General features: G+C 34.0%; 3 protein-coding genes and 2 long non-coding RNA genes across 5 annotated transcripts in view; 4 read left to right on the plus strand and 1 right to left on the minus strand.

Moving 5' to 3' along the window:
- Window positions 1-852, plus strand: part of LOC117628582 — a 3526-nt gene extending 2674 nt beyond the window's left edge. The window contains exons 3-4 of the long non-coding RNA XR_004585982.1: window positions 61-117; window positions 724-852. This is a non-coding gene — a long non-coding RNA (uncharacterized LOC117628582). The remainder of the gene's footprint in view (window positions 1-60; window positions 118-723) is intronic.
- Window positions 853-1279: 427 nt separating this feature from the next.
- Window positions 1280-9761, plus strand: LOC117628588. The gene is made up of 3 exons (XR_004585983.1): window positions 1280-1348; window positions 9454-9553; window positions 9643-9761. It is a non-coding gene; the product is annotated as an uncharacterized LOC117628588 (long non-coding RNA).
- A 118-nt stretch (window positions 9762-9879) lies between these two features.
- On the plus strand, window positions 9880-11161 carry LOC117628564. Its single transcript, XM_034361053.1, has 4 exons — window positions 9880-9935; window positions 10037-10169; window positions 10331-10488; window positions 10586-11161. The coding sequence occupies exons 2-4, from the start codon at window positions 10065-10067 to the stop codon at window positions 11100-11102; spliced, it is 780 nt and encodes a 259-aa protein (XP_034216944.1). The 5' UTR covers window positions 9880-9935; window positions 10037-10064; the 3' UTR covers window positions 11103-11161.
- A 1225-nt stretch (window positions 11162-12386) lies between these two features.
- On the minus strand, window positions 12387-14103 carry LOC117628556 (peroxidase 5-like). The gene is made up of 2 exons (XM_034361040.1): window positions 13541-14103; window positions 12387-13390 (listed from the first exon to the last, which is right to left on the minus strand). The coding sequence occupies exons 1-2, from the start codon at window positions 13790-13792 to the stop codon at window positions 12614-12616; spliced, it is 1029 nt and encodes a 342-aa protein (XP_034216931.1). The 5' UTR covers window positions 13793-14103; the 3' UTR covers window positions 12387-12613.
- A 6334-nt stretch (window positions 14104-20437) lies between these two features.
- LOC117616615 (lysM domain receptor-like kinase 3) lies at window positions 20438-24004 on the plus strand. The gene is made up of 10 exons (XM_034345993.1): window positions 20438-21270; window positions 21644-21849; window positions 21975-22114; window positions 22231-22320; window positions 22420-22525; window positions 22801-22952; window positions 23082-23179; window positions 23305-23443; window positions 23622-23720; window positions 23840-24004. Exons 1-10 carry the CDS (start codon window positions 20438-20440, stop codon window positions 24002-24004), a joined length of 2028 nt encoding a protein of 675 aa, XP_034201884.1.
- The last annotated feature ends 299 nt before the right edge of the window (window positions 24005-24303 follow it).

Raw genomic sequence — 24303 nt, forward strand, 5'->3', positions numbered from 1 at the left:
ATATTTCTCTAAAAATGTGATTCGATCCAAATATAATTCAATTATTTGTTTATTTCACAGCTTGAATACACCAAAAGGCAAGGGACTAGACATTTGCATTCTGCTGTCATTTTCGAGGTATAAAACTCCTCTAATTCATTGTTTTTTTTAAATTGAGCATTATTAGTCATGTTAGTCAATTGATTTTAATTATTTTTTAAGATTTTATATTTGCTTTTCATCGATTATGCTTGCATACAAGTTATTTACAAATAATCTTTATTTTGTTGATTGATACAAGTTGGATATGCTTTATTGCTAAATTTTTTCTCCTCTTTTAAATATTTTCCCTTTGATGTTCTCATTGAACATTTTATCTAAATCATTAATCTGGTGAACTTGGTTGATTATAAATTTTGAGTTCAATGTCTCAATTGTACATATGGATTTAACAAGACTTTATATATATATATATATATATATACTGTTTAATCATTATGAACCGAAGTTGGTTGTCTGATAAAATAATAGATATCTAGAATTGTTATATTATATTTTAATTTTTATTCTTCTATAGCTGTGTCATTTTGATCGAATAAAAATTAGTATCGTTTCTTTATAATTATGATGCAGTGATATAAAACAATTTTGTACTATGTACTTTCTTTATAATATGTATGCATGTATGTAGACACACACACATATCCGATCCAAATATAATTCAATCATTTGTTAATTTCATAGCTTGGATACACCAAAAGGCAAGGGACTAGACATTTGGATTCTGCTATCATTTTCGAGGTATAAAAACTCTTCCAATTCATTGTTTTCTAACATTAACCAATATTAGTCATCTTAATCACTTGATTTTAATCATTTTGTAAGATTTTTTATTTTATTTTCATCCATTGTGCTTGCATACAAGTTATTTACAAGTAATCTTTATTTTGTTGGTTGATACAAGTTGAATATGCTTTGATGCTAAAATTTTCCCCCCTTTTTAAATATTTTCCCCTTGATGTTCTCATTAAGCATTTTATTTAAATTATTAATCTGGTGAGCTTGGTTGATTATAAATTTTCAGTTAAATGTCTCAACTATACATATCGGTTTAACAAGGCTTTATATTAATATATATATATATATATATATACTGTTTAATCATTATGAAATGAAGTTGGTTGTTTGATAAAATAACAGAGATTTAATTGATGTATAAAATTAAATACTTTTGCTTTATGAATTTAATTATTTGGATTTGAACCTATTAACAAAAACTGTTCTTCTACTTATGTATTTTAGGTTGTTGCTATCATCTTGCTTTTGCATACATGTTGCTACAAGTGCTTAACAAATTCTCTCATTACAGGTCAGTATTTTCTAACTTTTCAAAAAAACTATGCATATCATTTATAACTAATTGATTAGCAAATATAATATCATTTCAAGATTTTCATTTATATAATTCTATCATCATATTTCTACATTTATTTTGCATTCTTAGAATTTAAATGTTATTAATAATGTGAAATATTACTTATATATATATGTTTTTTTTTTTTCTAGATATCAATCTGTTTTTGGGAAATTGAAATCTTCGTTGATAATGTCGAAGAGAACTAGAAAAACCACGAAAAAACAAATCATGCAAGAACCTCATAATCTCAATATTTCAAATGATATTCAAGTCCCAAATAAAGAAATATCTTTTAGCGAAATGACCAAATTGCCCTCGCATATTTTAATAGGGGAAATTTTGAATTTTTAATTGGGAAAGAGTTTGGGAATTTCACCTATGCCATTGCGTAGAGCGCGGCGAAAGGAGTTCGTAGACACGGAGTAGACCCGAATCGGAGCCGTAACGAAGAAGTTATGGTCTAAAAAATCGCGAGGGGCAAAATGGTAATTTGGTCAAAAAGTCAGATTTTTATAGCTCTCTCTCTCCTCTCCCCCGTCAGCCTTTCTCTCTCATCCCGTTTTGGCTGGGCAGCGACCTCTCGCCCTTCAAACCGTTCCCCCGGCCACTACACTTGGGGCCGATCTCCGGGACCGGTCCCAAATGAACCACGACACGACGGCGAACAACCCCCGACCCAGCGCAGCCGCTGCCGTGGCCGGAGTCGGCCGGAAATAGCCATGGAAGCCGACGGTTCGTCCGAATGCAACTCGAACTTCCAGTTCATATTTCTCCTCCGTTTCTCCACCAAATCGATCGAGTAAGGCACCAGGAGCCCGACATGATTTTAAAAGGAGACCTCTGAGGGATCGAAGTAGCTCGGACCATCTGTGAGTGGACCTTCTTTCATAAATCAGATTTCATGAATGAATTGATGTGCTTTTATATGAATTGATGTGCTTTTATATAAAATAGATTTTATAAATGATTTTATCTACATGAGTTTTATAAATGAGTTTATTTGAGTAAGTTTCTTCATTCAGTCTTTGAGTAAGTTTTAATACGATTTTGAATATGAGCAGCACAGTAATAATGCTATAAGTCGGTGCTGCTTATTTACCAGTTACAGAAACAGAGTTTGAGTTTTGAATCAGTTAAGACCGCAGCACGACTTGAGTTTTACAATTATTATTCAGATATTTCTTTTTAAAAGGACATTATTTTAAAACCACCTCGTACCCGTTTTTCTTTATGGTGATTACCCAGAATCGGACCGATGTCTACGGACATCCAGTCTGATTATAGTTCAGTCAGTGCACTTGACTTTGCCTCACGAGTTACGGGGACGCTCGGACCGTGAGTGCCGGAATTTGCGGCTCGGCAGACTTGGTGTCCCGAGACCTGCCAGGATTGCGGCTCGGCTGACTTTATGTCCCCGAGACCTGCCAGGATTGCGGATCGGGCTGACTACGGTCCCCTGCATCCTGCCAGAGCGACTCGAGTTGACTTGGTGTCATCGAGGAATCTGCCGGCGGGACAGGCTGATCATAGTCCCCCGATTTCGCCAGTTTGCGGCTCGGGTAAGTCTGTGTGACGCCCGAGACCTGCCAGGGAATTGACGGAAATGACAGGGGTACATACTGGTGGTATTTTCAAAGGATTCTGAGTTTCTTTATTAAATGTTGATTTTCAGTTATTATAAATTAGTTTTTCTGATTTTTCGAACATAGATCCCTTTATATTTATTCAGTTATGAAAGGTCTGAGTACAGAGTTTTTATACGCGTTTGATTTCAGTACTTTTATGAAAGCTTTGAATTCAGTGGTTTTTGTATGAAACTTTCGAGCTTGAATATGACTGATATAGAATGCCTTGAATTGACTATGCGTGATGTAGAAAGTAAGTATTCAGTTTTATTTATTTAAATTTCTTTTTACAATGGGGATATTATGTTTATGAGAATTGCTTTTTGAACATTATTTTGGGTCCACTTCATTTTTCAAACTTTTTTTTAAACCTGTGCCCCTTATTTATAGAGAGTCGCTTTCACCCACCGGGAAATATCCATAACTTCCGCACCACCAAGTAAGGTTTCATTTAAAAATCCTTTAAACCCTCGAAAACTTGAGAATATGCTCTGATATCCTGCTGAACATAAGAAACTGGAGTTGTGACCTGTTTGTTGACGTAGACTGGCTGTTGGTAGGATTTTGAAATTGTTTGACAGGTGGAAGATTTTGGGTATGGTCAAATTACAGGGGAGGCTCTGCCGAATTTTCGGCAGAAGTCGGAAGAGAATTTAATTAAAGAAAGGGTAAAAAGGTCATTTGTGTCCGACATTCACCAGGTGTCGGACACGCACAGGAGTCGGCTCGGTTTTCAAAGCGAAAATTGGGTCGGGTTAAAAAATGTTTCTCATATTAATGAATATCCAAGCGAGAAAATTCCCAACAGTGATCAAAACATTTCTCAAGCTGATCAAAAATGTGTTGAAAGTACATCATCTATCAATGTGAATATAGGCAAGAGTGGGTCAAGCAATTTTCCCTTTGCTTCAAAATTTTCTACTAAACTTGAACTACATTGTGCTATTACTAATAACCTACATTTATGTTTTCTATTCTCTCCATTCTATACCCCTATAGGAATAATCCAAGAATATGCAGATTTTGGAGAGAAGAACCATAAGTGCATTTATTGTGGTGCACTTTTTTGGTTACAAGAATCCATTAAACAAAGATCAAAAAACAATGAGCCTCTCTTTACTCTTTGTTGCCAACAAGGAAAAATTAAACTTCAAAGTCCAAAACCAACACCCTGTTTTTTAGAAAATTTGCTGGATCCTTAAAAAGGGAAAAAAAGTGTATTATTCAGAGAAAATATCAGGGTTTACAATTCTATGTTTGCATTTACTTCAATGGGAGCCAAAATTGATAAATCAATTAACAATGGATCAAGCCCTTATGTTTTTAAAATCAGTGGTCAAGTTCATCATTTAATGGGTTCTTTATTACCTCTTGATGGTCAATGTCCTAAATTTGCCCAACTTTATATATATGATACCCATAATGAGGTTTTGAATCGGCTTGATGCAGTTAATTGTAATCAAAAAAATGAAAAGCTAGATCAAAACATTGTGGAAGGTTTAATCCAAATGTTTGATCAAACAAATGAATTGGTTAAACTTTTTCGAACAATTAGAGATAAATTTGAAAAAGGTTCTCTTCCTCCTCTAAAGATCACATTGTTAGGCAGGCAATCCAATGATAGCAAACAATATGAACAACCAACATGTGATGAAATTGGTGGTTTAATAGTGGGAGATATAGGCCTTTTTGATTCAAATAGAGATATTATAATAGAATTTAAAAGTGGAGAGTTAAAATGTGTAACAAAATTAAATCCAAAATTCATGTCTTTACAATATCCTCTTCTTTTTCCTTTTGGTGAAGATGGGTATACACCTGACTTAAAATGGCATTGTACAAACTATGAATCTAAACGAAGAAGAATTCCTATGAGAGCTTTTATAGCTTATCAAATACAAGAAAGAGTGTTTCAATTCGATACATTATTAAAAGGTGGAAGATTGTTCCAACAATTTTTAGTAGACGCTTATGCAACACTTGAAGAAGATCGATTAGATTATATTAGGAAAAATCAAAAAAATTTAAGAAGTGAGGTTTATAAAGGCATTTATGATGCAATTTCAAAGGGTGATAATGATGCTAATAACATAGGTCAAAGAGTGATATTACCTAGCTCATATACTGGAAGTGCTAGATACATGCTTAACAATTATCAAGATGCTATGGCAATTTGTAGACAATATGGAAATCCTGATTTATTTATAACTTTCACCTGCAATGTTAAATGGCCCGAAATTGTAAGAGAGTTTAATGCAAAACCTGGATACAAACCAGAAGATCGGCCTGATATAGTTTCAAGATTATTTAAAATAAAACTTGATGATATGATCAATTATATCAAATCAGGAGAACCTTTTGGAGAAATCGAAGCAGGTAAATTTTAAAAACACACCATTTATACTACTCTCCATTTTTATCATTTTATTAAATAATAAAACTAAGTAAGAATTTTTTCCCTTTTTTCACCCAATCAACACAGATGTTTGTACTGTCGAATTCCGAAAAAGAGGATTGCCACATGCTCACATGTTGATCTGGTTAAAACAAAATTATAAATGTTATTCAGCAGTTGATATAGATTCTATCATTTCTGCCGAATTACCAAACAAAACTGTAAATTATGATCTTTATAACATTGTGACTCAATTTATGATCCATGGTCCATGTGGACAAATAAATCCTCATTCTCCATGTATGCGAGAAGGAAAATGTTCTAAATCTTTTCCCAAACAATATAAAAGCGAAACAATTTTTGAAACAAATGGTTACCCTGTATACAAACGTCGTGACGATCCAACAAAATTTGTGATAAAAAATGGAATGCAAATTGATAATAGTTTTGTAGTACCTTACAATTCTAAATTACTACAGAGATATAATGCTCATATAAATGTTGAATCCTGTTGTCAATCAATGCTTATAAAATATCTTTTCAAATATATAAACAAAGGTTCAGATAGAGCTAGAGTAGTTTTCCAAGAGAACCAACAAGATGAAATACTTGCCTATCTAAATTGTAGATACATATCTCCATATGAAGCTGTTTGGAGATTGTTTCAATATCCTATTCATTTTAGAAAACCCTCAGTTGAACGATTACCAATACATTTACCTTTAGAACAAAATATTATTTTCAATGGTGATCAATCACTTCAATCAATTGTTAACCGAAAAAATATTGAATATACAATGTTAACAAGTTGGTTTGAAGCTAATAAAACTTTTCATGAAGCACGAACATTAACGTATGCAGAATTTCCTTCAAAATTTGTGTGGGATTCTCGCACTAAGATGTGGAAACCTAGAAAAAAAAAAAAAAGGATCCCTTGGTAGAATAGCTTATGAACATCCTGCATCTGGTGAATTATATTATTTAAGAATGCTTTTGAATTTGCAAAAAGGGGCTTTTCACTTTAATGACCTAAAAACTGTTAATGGTATTATAGAACCATCATACCAAGCTGCATGTAAATCCCTAGGTTTGTTAGGAGATGATAAAGAATGGATTGAAGCCTTAGCAAATGCTGTAAACACAACCACATGTCCTCAATTAAGGCAATTATTTGTCACAATCATTTTATTTTGTGATGTAGGAAATCCTCAAATCCTTTTTAACACTTATTGGCAAAATATGTCTGAAGACATTTTATACAAATTACGACAAACTTTCGAAATGCCAAATCTAATTGTATCTGAATCTGAATTACAAAATTCTCTTTTATTTGAATTAGAACAGCTTTTCAATGTATCTTCCAGCTCTTTAAAAGAGCATCACCTTCCTATGCCTGATGAATATAGAATGTTAGAACTTAGAAATAAATTGCTTAGAGAAGAATTAAATTACGATTATAATAATTTAGAAAAAGAACATTCCATTTTAGTTACACAACTTAACAAAGATCAAAAAGATGTATATGATTGTGTTGTAAAAACTGTTGAAGAAAAAATGCCAGGTCTTTTTTTTGTCCACGGTCATGGAGGAACAGGGAAAACTTTTTTGTGGCATACCATAATAAGTAAAATTCGATCCCAAGGAAATATTGTTTTAGCTGTTGCTTTATCAGGAATAGCATCATTATTATTACCAGGTGGTAGAACAACTCACTCTAGATTTAAAATTCCCTTAATTATTAACAATTGCTCAACATGTCAAATAAAAAAAGGAACTCATCTTGCCAAATTAATTGAAAAAGCTGCTTTAATTGTTTGGGACGAAGCTCCTATGAATCACAAACATTGCTTTGAAGCATTAGATAAATCACTTTCAGATATTTTATCACATATTAAATCCTTTAGATAACAATGTTCCATTTGGTGGAAAACCTTTATTATTAGGTGGTGACTTCAGACAAATATTACCAGTTATTCCAGGAGGAACAAGAGAAGAAATAATAGATGCCTCTCTCAATAGTTCTTATTTATGGCCTTTTTTTAAAATATTCCATTTAAAAGAAAATATGAGACTGTCGAAAAATGGATTAAACATTGAAGAAAAACAAAAATTAAATGATTTTGCTACATGGATTTTACGCATCGGTAATGGTCAAATTATTGATATAGATGATCCAAATGATAAAGATGCATCTTGGATCAAAATTCCTCCAGATTTGCTTATACATTCATACACACATCCTATTCATTCCATTTTTTTTAGCAACATACCCAAATTTTGAAAGAAATTTCAACAATTTTACTTATTTAAGAGAACGAGCTATTGTAACACCTCGAAACACAACTGTAACTGAAATAAATAACTATGCAATTGATTTATTACCTGGACAAGAACGCATTTATTTAAGCTCAGATTCTTTATGCTCATCATCTGAAAATTCTGAAAATCTTACTATTTTATATCCTACAGAATTTTTAAACAAACTTGAATTCAATGGTTTACCTTCATACTATTTAGCTTTAAAAATAGGAATGCCCATCATGCTATTGAGAAACTTAAATCAATCCGCAGGCTTATGTAATGGAACACGATTAGTTATTACACAATTGTATGATAAAATTATTGAAGCAAAAATACTTGCTGGTAGCAATATTGGTCACAAAGTTTTCATACCTCGAATAAGCCTTACAGCAACTGAAAACAAATGGCCTTTCATTTTTAAAAGGCGTCAATTCCCAATTAGACCATGTTATGCAATGACAATAAATAAAAGTCAAGGCCAATCATTAAAACAAGTTGGACTATATCTTTCTCAACCTGTATTCACTCATGGACAACTTTATGTTGCATTATCCAGGGTTACATCAAGACAAGGTCTTAAAATCTTAATAGAAAATAATCAAGAAGTACCAAATAATTACACTAAAAACATAGTGTATAAAGATGTTCTTCAAAATTTATAATGAAGTTCCAATTTTGATGTATCCATAATTAAATATTTGTATATTTTTCCTCATGCCTTTTAATAAATATATACATGCATTTTTATACTAACAAAAAATATATTTTATTTACAGGTTTAAAACACAATGAGTTTCACTTATATCCGTGATTTACAACCGTTCCAATTTAACAAGAAACTCAAAGTGCGTATTTGCAGAATGTGGCGACCAAAACTTATTGGATCTACTGATCAATTTGGAGGCCTTCAATGTATCTTGGTTGACCAAAAGGTAAGAAAATCTCTTTTCTATGTTATTTCAATTTAATTATAATAACACCACTTAAAGACACCCTTTGTTTAATATCTGTTTCTATTGAGCTCCCTTAATTTTTAGTAGATATTAGCGTGTCAGTGTGTGTTCTTCCTATTATTAATATTGCACCCATTTTCCTAGGAGGCCATAACCATATAAAGTAAGTATAAATTTAGTCCAAATACTTTTATAGAGGATCTAAATAATTAAGAATATTGCAGTAAACTATGTTATCTATAGGCTTTGTTAGATCTACATTCATTATATATAATCTACTTACTTTTTTATTTTAATTTTTTTTTAAAATGAATGTATTATCATATATTTGTATTTCCTTCCTTTTAAATATAATTTCCCCTTATTAATTTTCCTCTTCCTCTTTTTTCAATTATGTAGACAGATGCAATACAAGCTAGCGTCAAAGAGGTCGACTATGATTTTGTAGCTCCAAAAATAAAAGCTGGTTCCATTTATGAAATAACACATTTCCACACTGGTCGCAACAAACCATCTCACAAAATTGTACCACATGTTGCACAATTGTTCTTTAATGCAAGAACAACTTTCAAAGAACTACCAACCATTCAGCCACACATTCCACAACATCGATTTTATTTGGTAGATTATACTCAATTGTCCACTCGCATAGCCAAAATTGACATCCTAACAGGTAATACTCTATATATTATTAAAAACTATGCATATATATACAATAAGTATTTATCCAAAAAATTTCCACATTTTAATATCCTCATGATATTTTTTTTATCATATTGCAAGATGTTTTTGGGCACATTACTGGAATACAACCATTGGAACAAAAAATGGTGGGCAATGAAAGGCTTGAGGATAAATGTGAAGTCTGCATCGAAAATATCAGGTACAAATATTCAGAAAATGTTTATAATTCAAATTCTAAACTATTATATCTCTTTCTAAATATTTTTTTCTCTACATCTAATCATTCAGGAAAGAAGATGTTAGAATAACCCTGTGGGGAAATACTGCAAAAACTTTTGATTCCCAAGCTTTACAACAATTGACATCACCAATATTTGCAGCTTTTACAAGCCTGAAAGTTAAACAATTTCAAGGTATCCAATTTATTTTCACTTTTTCCTATTTTTTATACTTCATTTCAAATAAAAACAAATCTAATTTATTATTTATCAATATGTAGGGAAAATTGTTCTGAACAATAGTGTCTCCACATTAATTTTTATCAATCCAGATATACAAGAATTGGCGGCCTACAAAACGATGTATGAATTGTTATCATTTTTATTCTAACATATACCTTTGTTTCCCCATTTTCCTAAATTAACACCTCTTTTTTATTATATAAAAATAACAATAACCACAGCTTTAATGACTCCACACATGCCATTAAAATGATGCCTTCTTCCGCCACTCAACTAATGACACCTCAACATTTAGAAGCTGCTAAAAAGCTATATGTCCAAGAGTTAAATGTTCTTGATCCAGAGACACATAAGGTACATACATTAACTTCTTTCTTTGATCTCTTTATTATTCATATTTTAACATACAATTTCACAGATTATTTAAACTAATTTTCACTTTATTCTTCTCTTATCACTATATATTTTATAATTTTTTTTGCTATATTAATATATATTTTTAAAATATGTTTTAGGACACTCCCATTTTATGCAGAGCAGCTATTACGCGTTTTGACACACGTAATGGTTGGTGGTATAAAGCATGTCCATCTTGCTTTAAACAACTTAGAACTGCTGCCCACCGTGATGAACTTTTGTGCCCAAAACACAATAATCAAATTCCTCTCCCTTGGTAATACAAATCTCAACAATTTGTTTCATTTTATTTTTCCATAATTTAAACACAATTATTATAAATTATTAAAACATTACATATATTTTACATACAGGTTCAAAGTGAGCTTGGTGCTTGAAGATTCAACTGATGAAACTAATGCCATCATAATTGGAAGACCAGCAGAACAACTATTTAAAATTTCTTGCAATGAATTGGTTGTTCAAAGAGGTTTTACCGACCAACAACAATTACCAGATGTGATTCTGCAAACAAGAGGACAAGTTAAAATTTTCCAACTTCAATTTGGAAGCATGAGAAGTGATTTCAACAGAAATGATCTACTCATTCAAGCAATCTTCGATGACACAATGCCACTTATTGAACCAACACCGCAATCATCTGACAAAAGTTTGGCTGCACATGATACAGAAAACATTGGCGCCCAAATGGTTCCACCCATTACCCCACTTCTCTCAAAGCAAATTCCAAGTGCATCTTCCACAAGCTCAGCTGATGCTTCTATAACAGAAGTTACCCCAATTTCAAAAAAAAGATACAGAGACGCTGTCAAAAGAGCTCTATTCACCTTTCGTCCATCAAAAAAACCAAAAAGGTTAGAATTGATATAATAATTAACTCCTTTATATCAATATTTACACATATTCTAACATTTACCAATATATTTCTTTCTTTTCCATCTGGCATTTCTTTAAGTCATGTTCAAACCGAAACCGAATCTGAAAAAATGGTCACAACAAAAAGCATGGAGGAAATTATATCAGATTCTGATTTACCAATCATTGGCTTAAAGAAAAAATCAAGCATGGAGAATTTGCCAACCAGCACTTCTACCCCAAAAATAGAGTTTGTATTCTCTAATTCACTCATCTCATTTAAATACATATTACATCCATAATATTCAATTATTCATACCTTCTGTCATATTCTGATTGATGCTTTGTTTTAATATATTATAAGATTCTCTCTACTTATTATATAGGTCAGAAAACCATTTAACCACTATTGGATGAACAATAAATCAAATTTTTGCATGCTGAATGTTTGGAAATACTATTAAATTGTCATATTTACAGGTAAATTTTTTGGGAAAATGCCCATTTTTCAGGGTAGATTCTGCCCGTTTTTTATCAGAAATTTCAAGCCCTTAAATAATTTTTGCTCTAAATAACAGCAAAAAAGTCATATATTCCTAATACATAAGAGAATTAAAAACCTAAACATTATATTTACACCCTTTTTTCCAATTTTTCTTCAAATTATTCAACCATAATTATTTTGCCTCTCTTCAACTTTTCCTTTAGATAAACACAAAATTTAAAATATGTTTACTTTGTATTACTTCAATTAGAAAACCATCTACAGCTTGCTCATTAGTTCTCTTAATTTTGTTACTTTGTGTTTCCTAGATTGGAAAACCATTTATAACTTTCTTATTAAATTGTTAAATTATATTATTCCTATTTATACATAATTAGATGTTTATGATTATTGTCCTAACTCAATTTTCCCCATTCATCAACATTAACATTTACTATTTTCCCACTTTTTTATAACAGGGTCAAGACCTCCATCAAAGAGAAGAAAAATCATGAAGAAATTGCAAAACAAAACTCGCCCAATTAAGCAGCATGCTGCTCAAAACTATCCAAATTTTGCTATTTTGATGGCTACTTCCCACTATTAACATCTCAATGTATATACAAACAAGTCTACTATTTTAACATAACAAGTAGCCTGTAAAATATGTTATTACTTCCTTTTTTGCAACTTATACTCCCTTAGTTAAACATAATGCTACAAGTTAAATCTCATTGTATATATAAACAATCTTACTTTATCTACGTAATTTCAAAACCCGCAGTATCGCGCGGGCTTTTCTGCTAGTAACTAAGTAATAGTCAATCAAATTTATAAAATCATTTAACAAAAAAAACTTATAATTACAGACTAACTTACAGTAATTAAGCTTTGTCCAAGCCACAACGCAGGAATATTTTGTGTGTATCTCTTATGATATTTACATGTCTATATATCTCATCATTAAGTAGATTCGGTACACTGTAGTATGTACACAATTATTTCTACACACAACTGACATTAAAAACTAAATTGCTCATAGTTAGTTGATGGCCCGACAATTTTTCCTTATCTCTCCAACATTTCCAGTGAGAACATTGATTCTCCCCATCTTAATCATGGCCTTGGCAAATCTTCGAGCCCAAGATTCGGGATCCAAGGCAAACTGCTGCACCAATCCGCTGGTGCGGGGATCAGTAACCATTGTCTGATCCGACTGAAGTAAGGCTTTCCCTTGCAACAGGTTCAGGTAGTGGTGATTGTCCAAGACGAGTGGTGTTGTGGGATCTAACTCGACGTTTCTCTGTTTAGCCTCAGCTGGATTCAATGTGTTGGGTTTTGGGCACGTTTTAGACAGCTCAGAAGCATAGGATGCGTTGAGGGCAGGGTCTTGGGGCTGGTCTTTGTTGAAGGTGTAGAGTCTGTAGTCAAAGAAGCTGCAATGAGCAATCCCAATGGAATGTGCACCACTCAACACAACCATTTCGTCAATGGTGATACCTCTTCTGGAGAAATAATCTATGATCTCATCGAAAGGTGTTGTAGGGTTAGGGATGGTGATGTCAGAAGCACGGGAAGTCCGACTGTCACGGCGTCCAGAGGGGACCATGTGACGTGGCAGACCGGCCAGAAAAACAGCTTCCCGAGCAGCAAAGGCTAGTATGTCAGCGCAAGAGACAGTTTGTGGACACTCCTGCTCTACCCTGTCCTTGATCTCATCAATGAGCTCATAACCTCTAAGCATTTCACTGGCTTGTGCTTGCTTCTCTACAGGCTCATGTGAGGCTGTGGCATCCAGAAGAATTGAGGCATCGCAGCCCTGTAATGTTAATAACCATGCAATTCATTAAGGAGGAGCATGATTTCAACTCATACTATTTGTACCATTTGCGACGTGTTGTTATTACTAGAGATGTTCAGTCGAGATGGTACAAATAGTTTTATCCAATCCGGATGTATATGGACTTACCTTGACCAAGCAATCGTGGGAGAAGAAGCGAATGAGGGCGGCGGGGAGCTTTAGATCATCCTGATGAGCCTTTGACACAATGTCAGCAACAATTTTTTCCACATTTGGGCAACTGCGGCTGTAAAAGCCGACACGTAAGCCGTTCCCAGTGCTTTGTCCAGCTGCCTCTGACCAAGGAACGATGATGGTGATGATGATGCACAAGGTGAAGAAGGTTGCTGTGGTGATCATTAGACGATCCATGATGTCCATGATAATTAATTAATGATTAATGATGTGCACTAAACTGTCAAAATTACCTAGACATGAGTGAAATATTAGGTTTCTTGTGTTATAAGATAACAGGTGCTTGTCTTGCCTCTATATGTTTTCTCTTGGTGATTTGCCTGTTGGCCCTTGCAAATAGTCTTGAGAAATGGGTTTCAAAATTTGTTAGGCTCTTCTTCTTCTTCTTCTTCTAAACTAGGTTTGAAGTTTTTATTTTGTACATTTGGATTTTCTGTGTGGTGTAACAAATTTCGTACCAGTGAATTGTGAGTGATTGCCCTCCTTGGAGAGGGAAAGAGAGGGGTAAGGGCCACCAGCCAATTAACATGACAAAATCCTTGAGGTAGGAATTTGTTCACTTTCAACCCCCCAAAACTTAGAGGAACAAAACTCACCACTCACCAAAAATAAATGTTTGCAACTTCCTAATTTTGACTGACTTTCACTTTTCTTCTTTTGTGTTGGAATCTTTTTAATTTTGTTAGTGGCCGCAAATAAGCATGGCCCAAAACGAATTCTGATCAAACATGTAACATAATGTAATAAGTTAACAAAGATGATTTTAGAGGTTGAAATTATATTGTCCACCCAAACTTCTGTTTAGAGGCAAAAGGCTTGTAGTTTAAATGGTCAAAAACAGTTATTTCTGTGCGCTCGAAATCTGCTGGTATTAAAAATAGACTCATCTAAGCCCTTTGTGAATTCCTTGGGCTTTTATTCAATCCATCAAGAAAAGACAAAAATAAACTTGGGCTTATCACATCGGTAAAAACACCATGCTTGCTGGGCCTAAAAAGTACCTCTGATTCCTTTTGCTCTCGTTTGAAAGACTGCTGTAATCGTGTAATCAATCAATTCAAAACCTTAAGGGGAACACCCCATCATGCTCCAATAAAAAATAACAAACCCTAATATATTTGATTTTATTGCATCAACTTCTAAAATATGGTTTTTCTTAGGGCTCGTTTGGGAGTGTTTTTTTCCGAAATGCTTATGTCAGTAGTGCTTATGACATAAGCGCTTCTACAAAAAAGCAGTTTGTCATTTGGATATTACATTTAAAAGTGCTTTTACACTACATAAAAGTGCTTTTGATATTTTGTTGAGTGTTTGGCTGACACAATAAAAACGCTTTTAAAAGTACTTTAAAATTTTTTAAAGAATCCCAAAATATTATAATAAACATAGAAAATAAAAATTCACAAAATCCCAAAATAAAAACACTACTTAAAGTTGTGAAGGGCCATTGAAGCAACAACTATTTGTATTTGTTTTTCATAGGAAAGTTATGCATTTGTCGTATCATTCTCCAACAACGATAATCTAAGGATGACTTCGACTCACTCATGGATACTAGTTGTGTTCATAGTAGGATTTAGGAACATAATCCTTAACGAGGATTAAGCCTGCTAGTGTGTTCATACTAAACTAGGACACTTTTGGTTTTTCACCTTCATATGAAATTATGAATTCTTTCAATCTTCAGATTCCTCACTTTGGTAGCACACCTAAGCGCTATATATAGAGAGAGAGCTAAAGAGTTGCATATTCAAGAAGACGAAGAAAAAACAAGTTATTTCCACGAATTTTAGAATCAACAATAATGGATTCTGAAGCTTTTCGAGCTGAAACTGGCAGCAGCAACAGGGTTTTAAGCATACTACTATTATTAATCATAGGACTTTGAAACCGGTGGTTGGTTGCAAGATTTCGATGTCATGGATGGTGATTTTAGTGTCTCTAATGTTGTGCCTTAACATATCAACATTGCAGACGAATTTAATGTTGATGCATATTCACAATCGTAAGTGTCTGTCATAGCTTTAATTTTAATAGGAGAGAAAAAGAGAGAGAAAAAAATAAAGGGTATTTTAGCATTTTAAAAAATTAAATATGTGGCATTTTAAAAGTTTCATTAAAGGGAGCCAAATGCTTCTCGTGTTTTTGTCCTACAACGCTTTTAAGAAGAAGCACCTCTCAAGTGGTTCTTCCAAAACCACTCCAAGTGCTTTTGGATTTCACCCAAAGCGTTTTTGCATCTCACCCAAAGCGCTTTTGCAATTTTTGCCAAACACCATTTTAAAAAGACAAAAGCGCTTTCACCCATTTAGAAGCGCTTTACACTGCTCCAAAAGCACTCCCAAATGAGCCCTTAGTCGGTAGCAAAGAGTTCAAATGGATATTAAGGAACCTAAGGCCATCTCCAGTAGTAGGGCTAAATGTAGTCCAAGGCTAAAAATTCAGCCCCTTAAAATATTAATTTTTTAAAAAATAGTGCATGGCTAAATTTTTCCATCTCCAACTATGCATGGCTATATTTTAGGGTCATTCATATTTTATTATTTTGAGAAAAACTATGGTACAACATTCATACATTCAACAACCATATATTGTTTAATTTAATTAAACTACTATTTTAAAAAAAATAAAGCCAACAAAGGCAATTTAAAAAAAAAATTGGAAGGGTTTCAAGGGTCTGACCTTCAACAGTCATGACCCATAATTTTTTATAATTTTTTTAAACAATACCAAATATTTAAAAATGTGAAGACAAAAAAAAAAAAAAAGGATGGGTTTCAATGTTTGAGCTCCAATGGTCATGAACAAGACATTTTTATAATTGATTTTAAACAACACTTGAAAAGATTTGAAATGTTGACCACATTTATTATTTATTATTATTTAAAAAAAAAAAAGGAGTGGATAGGTCTGACCTCCAACGTCATTGCCAACAATTTTTTATACCTTTTTCTTAAACACTACGAATTGAAACATTCAAAAAGCTTTTAAAAATCTATATATATCAATGTTGGTGGTTGAAAAGCACATGGATGGGCCTCACTACAAATTTGGCCTAGGCCAAAGCTGGGCTATATTTGGTCCGGTTGGAGAGCTAAAGGGCCAAATGTGGCCCTCCAAATTTGGCCAAAATTTTGTTTAGTCCATGGCTGGAGATGAGTTTTACATTATTTTAAGGCTAACTCGTAACCACAATTTAATCTTGATTAGCTCTTCGTTGCAATCTAAGGACACATTTTTTTATTTTCAAATGTTTCTTAATATTATCATGATTAATAATAATGATGATGATTCATATTACCTTCAGCTAAATGAGGAATTTTACCACTCCAATGACACTAATTAGGCTGCAGACTCATTTTTCACACCAATGAAATGAAGCATTCTATATTATTCCTATTGAACGTGTTCATGCACTAAAAATAATCATAATAATAAGAAATAATAACATGCAAAAGTCCTTGGCAGAGCTGTGAAGGCATCTTGGTTTGGGTCTGGCTTTAATTTAAGGTATAATTCTCATTAGTAATAAAAATATATCTGATTTCTCAGAAAGAATAAAGAAAAAAAGAAAAGAAAAAATAAAAAAGAAGTTCCAGACCAAAGGGACAGATGCCCCTTAATTAAAAACAAAGGAAGAAGCACCGACCGAAGAGACAACCATGCTCTATAAAGGGCAAAAACAAAGGCTCTTGTGTTTGAGTCTTGCTATTTCCTCACTGAGCATGGGCTAATTTCCTAACTGAGGAAGTTGGAAAATTAAGTATAAAGAAATAATATAAAAGTGAAGTAAAAAGAAATTAATGTAGAATGAGGGTAGAATAGGAAAGAGAAAGAACAAAAAAGAACAAAATTGATTAAAAAGCATTAAAAAGCAAAATGAAGTGTAAGCGGAGAAAAGGAGAGTGGGAAAATCAGCTCCTTAATAAAATGCTCATAATAAATAGTTGATCTTGAACTTCATTTGTACTGTTGAAAAAACTTCATTTGTACTATTGAGTAATACATGAATGCAACTCTCTAACTTTCCAATGTGGGACAATTTCACCTATATGGGTGGCGAATTTTCAAGGCTAACACATGGACAACACATATTTGGTGACGTGGAGCATGTGTGGTCGTTGAGCTTTTACAAGTGGGCAACCTGCTATGATAGCATGAAGGAAGTTGAGGTTCCATTCCAAAACCAATTGGCAATAGGGGGGAGTAGCCCAATACCTTATATAAGCCCTTACAAAGTTTTTTAACTTTCCAATGTGGGACATTTTCACATTGAAACTCCTACATTTTCAGCCTTTTCTTTCCTGCATTAGAAGGAACAAGTCCATGCCACAACCATGGCATCCCTTCATCTCCTTACTTTTCTTCTCCTCTCTCTATTTCTGACTTGATTTTGGGCAGGTTTTTCCGCCGGTGCATCTATCAAAGCTACTCTCCTAAATCCCATCTGTTGCTTTGCAAAAATCATGACATGTAATGCCTCACTGTACCACATCAACAGCGGCCTGAAGAAAGAACAAATTGCCTCTTTCGATTCTGTCCATCCATCCGAAATCAAACCTATAAAACACAACAGCAAACAAGATTACCTCGTAAGTGTGCCTTGTTCTTGCAAGAACATATCTGGCACTGTTGGATATTTCTATGATACAACCTACAAAGTGAAGCCATCACACACATTTTATAATGTCTCCACTCAAATTTACAGCGGCCAACCTAATTGTCTGTCAAAGAAGAGCTACCAAAATTTGTTCCAGAAGCCGACTTTCCCATTCATCTTCAATGTGGTTGCGTAGAAAGTGACTGTCAGATTGTGGTAACATACACAGTTCAGGTTGTTGGTTGGGTGTTGTTTGTTCCCTTGGAAAAGAATGGACTTAAAACACCAAATACAAGTGAGTTCTGACCAAGGAACGATGATGGTGATGATGATGCACAAGGTGAAGAAGGTTGCTGTGGTGATCATTAGACGACCCATGGTGTCCATGTTAATTAATCAATGATTAATGATGTGTAAACTGTCACAATTACCTATACATGATTAATGATTAGTGTTATATCAAGATTGCAGGTGCTTTTGCCTTGCCTCTTTTTGTTTCTCTTGATGTTTTGTCTGTTGGCCTTTGTAAATATATTGTCTTGAGAAATAGGTTTCAAAATTTGTTAGGCTCTTCTTCTTCTAATAAAGTCGGTTTGAAGTTTCGATTTCCTGTGTGGTGTAACAAATTGCGTACCAGTGAATTGTGAGTGATACCTTCCTTGGAGGGGGAGAGAGAGGGGTAAGAGCGGTAGGAATTTTGTGTTGTGATCTTTCTAATTTTATTAGTGTCTGCAATAAGCATAGCTCAAAACGAATTCTGATAAAACATTTAACACAATGTAATAACAAAATATTATTTTAAAGGTTGAAATTATTTTGTCCATTCAAGCCTCTGCTTAGATGCAAGGGGCTTGTAAGTTAAGAGTAGTTATCTCTGCAGTCTGCACTCGAGGTCTTATGTTCGAATCCCCCTTCCCCAATATCGCTTGTATAAAAATAAAAAATAAACCTTTGTCTTTAGAGAGAGGAAAGAAACCCTTGTGAAATGCTTGAGCTTTGATTCAATCCATGAAGAAAAGACAAAAAATAAACTGTGGGCTTATTAAATCATTAAACACCATGCTATTGCTTTGCTGGGCATAAAAAATACCTATGGTTCCTTTTTTGCTTTTGTTCAATTGGAAAGACTGTAATCAATCACAAGCTTAACTGGAAGGAACAACTCAGCACGCTCCAATTAAAAAATACAAGATCAAAAGTCTTATATATATGACTTTACTGCATCAACTTCTAAAATAAGGTTTTTCTCAGCCGGCAGCACAGAGTTCAAATAACCAATAATGTCTAACTTCTAACTCCCTGATTAATATTGTAACCAAAATTTAATCTTGATTAGCTCTTCGTTGCCATCTGAGGACACTTTTTTTTTTTTTTTTTTTTCCAATATAATTATTATTTTAGCTAAATGAGGAACCAAGGCTGCAGTCGTTTTTTTCTCACCAAGGAAGCATCCCATAATCCTATTCTACGTGTTCATGCACTAAAAATAATTGTAATATGCAGAAGTCCTTGGCAGAGATCTGAAGGCATCTCTGGCTTTAATTTAAGGTATAATTCTCATTAGTAATAAAAATTAATGAAAATATAAGAATATATATCTGATTGCTCAGATATAAAAAAATTAAAAAAAAATGTTTCCAGCCGCTCCTTGATTAAAAACAGAGGAAGAAGCTCCAAACAGCCAACCATGCATTACAAACGGCAAAAACAAAGCTCTTGTGTTTGCTCTACTAATGACAGTAATAAGAAAAATATATAAAAAAACTGGACCAGTCCAGAATGCCTTTTAATAATGATTAATGTCATATGTTCCACTGACGCAGCACACTAGCGTTTTTATCTGTCTATATCAATAGACCCCAGTAAGTGCTTAGATTTAATAATTGATCTTGAGCCGTTCGATCTACTTCTGCTCTCTTGCTACCATAAAGGCCCCTGCTATACCAGACAAAAGGAAAAATTTAGCAATGTCTCTGAATTATAGGTCGTGTTCCACTTTGCCTTACGAACTTTCAATTAGTTCTCGTAAACTTAAGGTTGGTGTCATGTCCTCCTGCAATTAGTTATGTCAATTATTCAGTCAAATTGAGGGTCACTTTCGTCCATTTAAGTTGGGACTTGATCTTACCCCTTACAAAAATATGATCAAGATTAGAAAATTGTAGATTAGATTTTCGTCGATGCTTGCATAAAGGTCATATAAAAATTTCATCTGTACTATTGAGTAATTTATGAATTCAACTCTCTTTGCAGTAACCTATGGAAAACCTAATAAACAAGGGTATTCCTACCAATCACTTCTTTTGGTGTTGCTTGAGAAACAAACAAAAGAAAAAAGCTTTGAAACTCCTACATTTTCAGCTCTTTCTTTCCTGCATAGGAAGGAACAAGTCCACACCACAACCATGGCATCCCTTCATCATCTTCCTTGTCTTCTCCTCTCTCTGTGGCTCACTCAATTTCCTGCAGGTTTTGCCTCCGATGCATCTATTAAAGCCACTCTCATAAACCCTTTGAGTTGCTCTGCAAAAATCATGACATGTAATGCCTCACTGTACCACATCAACATCAGTCTGAACAAAGAGCAAATTGCCTCTTTCTACTCTGTCTTTCCATCGGAGGTCAATCCTATAGAACACAACAGCAAACAAGATTACCTCATAAGTGTGCCTTGTTCTTGCAAAAACATATCTGGCACTGTTGGATATTTCTATGATACAACTTACAAAGTGAAGCCATCAGACACATTTTATGATGTCTCCAATCAAATTTACAGTGGCCAACCTTTGTCTGTCAAAGAAGAGCTACCGAAATTCGTTCCAGAAGCCAACTTTCCCATTCATCTTCCGTGTGGTTGCGTAGAAAGTGACTCTCAGATTGTGGTAACATATACAGTTCAGGAGCATGATACACTGTCGGATATTGGAACTCTGCTGTCTGCCAAGATTGATAACATAGAAAACATGAACAAAAATATGACTGAGAATCCTTCATTCATAGTTGTGGGTTGGGTGTTGTTTGTTCCCATGGAAAAGAATGGACTTAAAACATCAAAAACAGGTGAGTTCTGTTTTAGACTTCTTGACTAAATTTCACGTGCTTGAAATATCTAAGAATCTATGTCCACAGTTGAAAAAAACAAAAAAAATGTTTCACAACCAACATGAATGAATTTGTTGGTCAACAATTTTTACCACAAAAAAAGAAGTTCTGAATCAAATTGAAATTCACTGGAAATCAGATTACTACAAGGGTTTGATAATTATTTGATATGATGTAACTTCATTTCATTTTGCTTTGTTTTCTTTCAATCTTCCAATACTGCGGATTTATGTATTCTTACATAGACGGGTTTATACAAGCATTTCAGACAATTCACAGATAGTTTTCCATGGGAGATGACAGTCATTGTTTTGTTTTTTATCATCAGGAATCAGACCCAAGTGGATAATACTGATTGGCATAATATTAGCTGTGACATTACTTTCAATCAGCACTCTGATCCTTCTCCTTTATAGGAGACGAACACCAGAAAAAAATGTGGAAGTTCCAAATAAATCTGTGTCCAGAAGCTCCAAAAGCTTGGCTGCCCACAGATCTTTTTCGTTGCATAATCAGTTACTTCATAAAGAAAACATGGAAGGTCAGATTTAAACTCCAACCATCTCTAGAATTTAATAATTTGTGCATGTTGGATTAGCTATGTCAATATGCCTGGAGAGGGTGAAAATTGCTCATTACAGTTAACCTACATTGTTGGTTTTATAGATGGGCCAGTTTTTGAATCAGATGGACCGGTAATATTTGGTGTTGAGCAGATTGAAGAGGCTACCGGTTACTTTGATGAAACTAGGAAAATTGGAGAGGGTGGATATGGTAGTGTGTACTTTGGAGTAATAGGGGAGAAGGTATGGAAAGACCCCACAAGTTTTTCTCCATTGCTACCTGACAAAAGTTACAAAACTAAGCCACATATATGTGGTTACATTAAGTTTCAGAAGATAACAGCTGCTTCAACTTTCAGGAGGTTGCTGTAAAGAAGATGAAATCGAATAGTACCAAAGAATTCTTTGCAGAGCTAAAGGTCTTATGCAAGATCCATCACATTAATGTGGTGAGCAATCATTTCTAAATAAATGACCTCCTCTGAGTTCTAACATGGTGTGAAGGAAAGGCTTTAGCAGAATGATCACTTGTGAAATCTCTGTTTTAGGTGGAGCTTTTGGGGTATGCAAGTGGAGATGACCACCTCTACCTGGTGTATGAGTATGTTCAGAATGGATCACTGAGTGAACATCTTCATGATCCATTACTTAAAGGTATTCAAATCATTTCACAGCTACACACCTCTTAAAAAGGACCTTTTACATGGAGAGCTAATCATTAACTTGCAGCTAAATGAGATGAAGTTAACCAAACAAATCCAAACTTAAGTATCAGAACAGGCTTTATACTAGTGCTCATCTGGAACAAAGACTCTATGTTTTCAAACTTAGGTCATATATCTAATAAGATTCTGGAGTTTTTTGCGTGCTTGGATCCTTAACCTACAAAGCATTGTTAGGAACTTCACTAAACTGGGCTATTAAATCAGGTCACCAGCCACTCTCTTGGACTGCAAGAACACAAATTGCACTGGATGCTGCAAAAGGTATTGAATACATTCATGACCACACAAAAGCCCGATACGTGCACCGTGATATAAAGACAAGCAATATTCTACTTGATGAGGGGCTCAGGGCAAAGGTATCTAAAAAATGAATTCATTCTCCACCATGGGGATCTTTTTAATGCAGCCGTGTTTGATTAAAGTTTTACTGAATTTTATTGTACAACTTCTGTTAAAAGTTAGTAGGTTAAAATTCATTTCTGTAGGTGGCAGATTTTGGTTTGGCAAAGCTTGTTGGAAGAACCAATGAAGAAGACATTATAGCGACAAGGTTGGTTGGAACACCAGGCTATCTTCCCCCAGAGTAAGTTTTATGTCTTTGCCTTTTATACAACCATCACAAAGGACACTATGGTAAACCTTCACACAGAAGCAAGTTTGTCTTAGTTGTTGGTATATCTGACCTGACCTACTATGTGTTTCTGAAAGATCTGTGAAGGAGCTCCAGGTGACTCACAAAACTGATGTGTTTGCATTCGGAGTGGTGCTAGTGGAGCTGATCACAGGGCAACGTGCACTTTTCCGTGACAACCGTGAGCCTGAGAAGATGAAATCTTTAATTACAGTTGTAAGTTTCCACAGACTTTGACATATATTTACATGTTAAAACAGAGTTTATCAAAACCACACATGAAACATGAAAGTGAACAGATATCTATGTTTGTCCAATGATTGTACTTTAACAAATATCTATGCATGCATGTCACAAGAGTACAATCTAAATTTAATTTCCAACACATCGTCAGATTAAAAAGATATTCCAAGACAAGGATCCAGAATCAGCTTTAGAGGCAGCCACAGATGGAAATCTCCGGAGCAACTATCCCATGGAAGACATATTCAAGGTTTGCTTTTTTAATTATATACCCTTTTGTCTTTCTTGTTTTATTGCTTCGAAGATAGAAAAAAAAGAGTCAGAGACTCAGATCATATATATATATATATATATATATATGTATTGCAGATGGCAGAGATTGCTGAGTGGTGTTTGAGTGAAGAAGCAGTGGAGAGGCCAGAGATGCGGGAGATTGTTGTGATGCTCTCACAGATTATGGTATCTTCAATTGAATGGGAAGCATCGCTTGGTGGGAACAGCCAGGTTTTCAGTGGTGTATTTAATGGAAGATGATCCTAAAACACTTGTTCACACAGTGATTGCTCGTTTTCTGCTAAATGATCTTCTTCTTTTTTGGGTGTAATTTTGTTACATGTATTTTCATCGTATATCAATCAAGTGAGTTTCTAGATAATTTGTTGTATTTTCTTTCCCTTCTTAAGTCTGTAACTAATTTTGTGTTCTAGTCAAATGCAGCTCTAGTAGCTCGTAACCAGTTTGTAATTTTTCAATGTTTGGCATATAAAGTAAGACAAATAAATAAAAAGACATGTATAAAGTTATTAGTTTGATTCTCGTTTTAATGTAATAAT

The sequence above is a fragment of the Prunus dulcis genome, chromosome 1 (genome assembly GCF_902201215.1).
Source record: "Prunus dulcis chromosome 1, ALMONDv2, whole genome shotgun sequence".
In the NCBI taxonomy this organism is placed as follows: domain Eukaryota; kingdom Viridiplantae; phylum Streptophyta; class Magnoliopsida; order Rosales; family Rosaceae; genus Prunus; species Prunus dulcis.